At 37.5% G+C, this 6,477-nt stretch overlaps 1 protein-coding gene across 1 annotated transcript; it reads left to right on the top strand.

The window, feature by feature from the left end:
- Positions 1 to 17: 17 nt before the first annotated feature.
- On the top strand, positions 18 to 6,477 carry LOC107299633 (olfactory receptor 1020-like; the record flags this gene model as incomplete). The annotated part of the gene is made up of 2 exons (XM_015828993.2): positions 18 to 499; positions 5,523 to 6,477. Coding segments are annotated over 2 exons (1,437 nt in total), but the record flags the coding sequence as incomplete, so codon positions are not given.

The raw sequence follows: 6,477 nt of genomic DNA, 5'->3' as shown, positions 1-6,477 counted from the left end.
TTTCTTGCCATCTTCTTTTGACTATGGCTGGAAGCCTTGGCCTAATTGTGCTGATCAGGATTGACTCCCACTTTGACACTCCCATGTACTTTTTCCTCCTCCATTTATCCTTCACAGACCTCTGCTACGTCTCAGTGATTGCCCCCAAGATGCTAGTGAACTTCTTGGTAGATCATAAAAGCATCTCTTACACAGGCTGCGTTGTTCAGCTGTGCTTGTTAACAGCCTTTGGGACTAATGAGTGCTTTATTTTGGCTGTAATGGCAATTGACCGATATATGGCTATTTGCTATCCTCTCTTATATCCTGTTTTTATGTCCCAAGAACTATGCAAGTGTCTGATTGCAGGATCATATGCAGCTGGCGTTGCAAATGCAGTGCTACAGACCGTATATATATTCAGATTATCCTACTGTAGATGTAACATCCTCAAACATTTCTTCTGTGACATTCCTAAACTTCTTCAGCTTTCCTGCTCTGAATCTCACCTTTCAGAATCTCTGTCTGCCTTTGCATCGGGAACAGTTGCAGTGATCTCTATTTCAGCCATCATTATTTCATATCTCTGCATTTTATCTGTCATCCTGAAGATCAACTCAATGGAGGGAAAACATAAAGCTTTCTCCACCTGTGCCTCTCACCTAACATCATTTTATGGAACCGGGGCCTTTACATATGTCCATCCCAACCATAAATCTGGACAGGATACTAATATGGTACTTTCCGTAATTTACACATTAATCATACCCATCTTGAATCCCCTAATCTATAGCTTGAGAAATACGGAGGTGAAAGAAGCCATTAGAAAAGTCACAACCAGCTAACTGATTTATCTTTCCACCAATGACTCATGTTACCCTGAAATAAACTGAACTGATTTTAACCACTTTCTACAATGGGATGATGACCTCGGGGTTTTCTTTTTAAAAACAAACAAACAAACAAGTTTTATTAATTTTCCATTTTTACAAACCTTCGGGTATTTAAGGAAGCAACATGGTGGTTGGATAATACATTGTCCAATAACGCACTTATCCATACATATATCAGTTTACATCATCAAAAATTTCCTCTCTGTTTCCCTTAGTCATTATACCAAATTCAAATTAGTAGGTTGCTAGTTATAATTCAATCATTGAAAACATTTATAAACAACTTTTAGATTATATATCTCCAAATCCTGTTTTTAACTTTTGTCTGGTTTCAATTAGAATATTCCAGTTGGATTACTGTCCAATAATGTTTAAGTTTCGGATAGCCCACGGTTCCCTTAATTCATACAAAATAATATCATATCTAAAATACACTTATTATTTATTCCAGTAAATTCTTAATTTATTTCACCATCATATTCTAATTCTCATTTTAATATCATCACTTACTCATAAAATAACCTTTATCCTCTAAATCCATCTTCTATTTATAATTCAAAACAATTATTTAAGTAACTAATTTATTTCCCTTATAGATATAGATCCTAACTATTAAATCCAATAATATCTTTTAAAATCTCCATGGCTCATTACATAAAGTTTAAAGCTCTTCCCTTAGGTATCACACAAAGAAAACCATTTTTTTTAAGTCTAACTCTGGCCTTCCTTTTATGCCAAGCTGGCTTCCATAAAAAAGCTTTTAGATCCTCAAGTGGCTCTCCCTTCCTTCCTGGATATATCATTTGAAACAGGGGAGACCAGCCAATCATCAGCCTATCAAGGAAGCCAGTCCCTTCACAGTCGTTGAATTGTTGGCCAAATTGTTTAAATCTCTCTATCTGAGTTAATGTTCAGGCTGGTCTTCTTCTTCTGGTTTTAGCTGAAGTAGATGAAAATTCATGTTCGATGTTGTAGTTGTTTTTGGATCATCTAAATTATCTAGAATCTCAGTGTATTGTTGTAAATCCTCTGCAAGTTCCATCTTAGCATTGCTTTGTTCAGTTTCTGTTGCTGTTGTAGTTGTAAAGTCTTTAAGTGAGGTCAAAATTTGGGTGTTAAAGTTCTGAGTAGATTGTTCCTGGCATTCTTTAAAATCCACTTTGTTATTAGTTCATTCTTCTGTTGCTTTTTGAAGTGTGGATTCCTCTAATGGGGTTAAAGCTGCGTTTTGTGGCTTTAAAGTGGCACAAAAGTCTTTCATTCTAGAATTTATTAGCTCAGTAGCTTCTAGAATTTTTCCAAGTATAAGTTTGACATTAGGCTGTGGGTGGTATTCCTCCATTTCTTTAATGTTTACAGTCCTTTAGTGGAGGCTATTTTTAATAAGAGTCAATAACTGTCCACCTCCACTATAAACGAATATTTTCACCACCCATCTGTTTCAAGTTCTTATCTTTTGGTTGCTGTCAAGGACAAATTTTAGTCTCAGAGATCTCCCAGTCAGAAAAAAAATATTCCACTTGCTGTACCAAATCTCACCACTAGATGTCCCCAGTGACATACAAAATAGGGCTTTTTTCGTTCAAGAGAGAAAACAAAGACATTCCCTTTTTTTTCCCAGTTAACAAAAAAGTAAAGCAGTAAGTTTTTGTCGAGATACAGAGCTTTTAGGGAGCCCAGGTATCCAGATATTACAAGTCCAGGTAAGTGGTCATTTAATCTTGTTGTTCCTTTTGTGTGTGTGTGTTTCTTGGCTTTATATTCCTGGAGTGAGCAAAAGCCGCGGAATTCAGCTGGGGGAAAGGGGTATTTCAAAATTTTTTACAGGAAAGTAGTTGGGAAGGAGAAAAGGAAAAATAGGGTCTCACCCAACTCCTCCAGTTGCTTCTTCATGCTTAGTTGGTGCTTTGGGCTTTCGGCTGGTTCGACTAAGTGAGCGGCCGCTCTTTTCCTCTTTGGTCCTGAGGAGTTACTGCAGATCAAACGGAGAAGCTGCCGCCCCTCCGCGATCCAGCCAGAGTCCCCCCCCCAATGGTGGTCACCCCTCCAGGGCGACTTTCGACCCTTTCCAGGGTCTTCGGAAGGAGAAAAACCGGACGGTGGGGAGAGGGATCTCTCCGCATGTCTGCCAGCGTCGAAAACCAGAACCGGAAGCCCTGACCTCTGGGTTTTCTAAGGGAAGTTTTCACTGAGTTTCTTTTTCTTTCTTTTTTTTAACAGTAGGGCTGAGAGAGAGGGGCTGGCCCATGGTCATTGACCAGGAATACAGACCAGGAATATATTATGGAAACTTTTAAAAGAAAGAGTTAACTGTAGAAAAAAAATTACATATTTAAAAATTAAATGAAAATTTCTCTGTATTGAGAAGAAAGAGCCTTTCCTCTCCCCATGTTAACATACTGTAGTTGATTGGTCTTCCCCAGTTTGTACCCTTGAGATAAATATGTTAACTGCGATAACACAATACCTGTTATCTCCAGCCGCTTCATACTCTACCACTTAGAACAGAATTTCATGGATCTGGGAAAAACTGGTGCATAATAAATTAAGGTCTCACATAGATTACCTGACGGTTAGTCCTCATGCCCCAAAATAGCTTGGTCACCCATATCATTCGCTTTAGAATTGGAAGAGACATACATCAGATGTAATTATTTCTGAAAGAAAATCAGCTTTAGTGATCCATTTTGCTCTATTTCAGTTAAAAACTTATTCCTCTTTGGGGAAAACCTCTGAGCACTTCATTGTTGATGCTTTGATTTCTGAAAAGCAAAATGTTTTAATTGATGATGGGGGATTTTGCAGGGGCGGTGCCTGTGAGTCTATTTTGACTTCTGGCAACTACTTAGATAATCCATGCAGTTTTCTTGGCAAGGTTTTCCAGAAGTGGCTTGCCATGCTTTCTCCCTAGGGCTGAGAGAGAGGGGCTGGCCCACGGTCATTGAGCTGGCTTTGTGTCTGACATAGGATTAAAGCTCATGGTCTCCTAGTTTCTAGCCTGGTGATATAACCACTATCAAATTGACTCTTACTTGTTCTTTAAGATATATTTACACATTAATTCATTCATTTTTAATTGTTAAAGTCTGCAAAGCTTATGACTCCTAGGTTCTGGACATACTATGTCTTCTGAAAAGAGGATCAGGGCCAATTTCAAGACCAAATTAAGTATGCTGTCCTGGAGGGCAGGCACTGCAACAGAAAAGCCACACATTTTAGGACCTATAAAACATTATTTAATTGAAGGGAGCCAGAGGATGCTCCTCCTCTCTAGCTAGAAATCATACTTTCAACTTTTTAGAAGGACTGAAAATAGTACCATATGGAAATGCCCCTTGGCTTTATTGAAAAGATAGACAGACATAAGGACTGTGTTTAAAGTCTCACACAGGGAAGCTGTAATAATTTAATTTCTGAATAAAAGGATGCTCAGTGTTTTCGGCATCCTAAAGTTGGAGTGCTGATTTGGTGAGGGACTCCCAATGGAACAACAGAGAGCATGAAAAAGATTAAGTACACATAGTACCACTTACTTAAGTTGTCACCTCCAATATTTATTTGTCCACCAAGGAAGCATCTATCGAGTTCTGGGATTCATCTGACAGCAACAAAGACAAATAGGAAATTCCAAGGGAGTAAAGAAAAATAACCTGATGCCCAGTGTAGTTTAATTGCTGTGTTTCATCAGTCTTGAGGATTCAAAAGATCACACCCATGAGATATAATTGCAGTATATTATTGTGCTGTGCCTTTATTCCACTATATGGTGTCATTTGGAGCTTACACTGCTTAAAAACAGTAAGTCTCGCTCAGATATTTGTACCAGCCAGTGATCAGTGGAAAATGAGATCATTATTATTCTAACTTGTAGGAAGCAATACATTTGTACTGTTTACTTTCTTCCTTTCCCAAATTAGGAATTTTATTTAACAGAATTATAGCAGTTGAAGACAGAACATCTGTTTGATGATCTTAGTATACAGCAAACTTTTGTAATAGAAAAGGGTAAAGCCTGGGTAATCTAACAGTAGTCATAATAGCCATAAAACTGATGTAATTTTACATTTACAAGCTCTGGAGCAAGGGGAGGATCAAGAAGATGGGTTTACCACATCAGCACTGTTCCTGATTCCTTTTCTGTCTAATCATTAAGAGTTGTTGTTTTTTAAATACATGTTTTTTGTAATGAACTTTGCTCAAGAGTACTGTATAAATTTTTGGTATAAATTTTTGACTGATCAGTGATGACGATTAATACGTAGATAGCATGCAATGTTGGTGCTTCACAACATTTCAATCTCAAAGAAATCAGTGGTACATTTCTTTCATGCACACCAACATGCATTCTAGTTCTAAAATTCTGGTAATCCTAGGATATACCATGGACAACAAAAATACTGGATTTTTTCATTTTTTCAGAGTTACATAACATGCACAATCCTGAATGTATACTTAAATGTTTAAAAATATAAAGTAGAATTTGGAATTTGTTCTATTTCAATTTATTGCATTTATGATAATTTCTGTGAGTACTGTAATTTAATGAGAAAATAAATAACTATAATTTTTTCTTCTTTTTTCCAGTTTGTTTTGGATTGCTCTTTTTCCCTTCTTTCTCTGACAGGTTTTTTAAAATTAAAAAACACTATAAATGAATGCGAAAAATGAAACCCAAGTAACACAGTTCATCTTCTCAGGACTCACAGATTATCCACAATTGCAAGTAGTTCTGTTTGCTCTGTTCTTGATTATTTATATCATCACACTGAGTGCAAATCTAGGGATGATCCTATTGATCAAAATTGATCCCCAGCTGAATACTCCAATGTACTTCTTTCTCAGCCATTTGTCTTTCTTGGATGCCAGCTATTCTTCCACTGTTACTCCTAAAGCAATGGCAGGCTTTTTTGCCAAAAAGAAAAGCATTTCCTTGATTGAGTGTGCTATTCAGTTTTACATGTTTGATGGTTTGGTGATGACTGAATTATTCTTACTGTCTGTCATGGCATATGACCGTTATGTAGCCATCTGCAACCCACTGCTTTATTCTGTTGTTATGTCGAAGAAGTTGTGCACCGTATTAGTGACCAGTGTGTATATATATGGCTTTGTGAGCTCAGTGGTTCAAACAGCATTAACTTTTACACTCTCTTTCTGCTCATCAAACATGATTGATCATTTCTACTGCAATGACCCTCCACTGTTAGCCTTGTCCTGCTCTGACACACGACCTAAAGAAATCCAGCTTTTAGTCTTGTCTGGTATCAATTTAAGTAGTTCTCTCTTTACAATCATTGTCTCTTATGTCTACATTCTGTGCACCATCTTTGGAAAATGCTCTTCTGGGAGAAGGAACAGAGCTTTCTCCACCTGTGCCTCCCACCTGACTGCCGTCATCATATTCTATGGCACCCTCTTCTTCATGTACCTGAAACCAAGCTCCACTCATTCCCTCAGTTATGACAAAGTGGTGTCAGTTTTTTATGCTGTTGTTATCCCCATGTTGAACCCCCTTATCTATAGCTTGAGAAACAAAGAAGTGAAGGAAGCCTTGAAAAAGGTGATGGGGAGGAAATGTTTTTTTAATAATGAGATGCCTTGCTAA

Source organism: Protobothrops mucrosquamatus, unplaced genomic scaffold (assembly GCF_001527695.2).
Source record: "Protobothrops mucrosquamatus isolate PMUCROS unplaced genomic scaffold, P.Mucros_1.0 scaffold5203, whole genome shotgun sequence".
In the NCBI taxonomy this organism is placed as follows: domain Eukaryota; kingdom Metazoa; phylum Chordata; class Lepidosauria; order Squamata; family Viperidae; genus Protobothrops; species Protobothrops mucrosquamatus.
The sequence above is the reverse complement of the archived record's forward strand: the minus strand, read 5'-3'. Positions and strand labels throughout refer to the sequence as shown.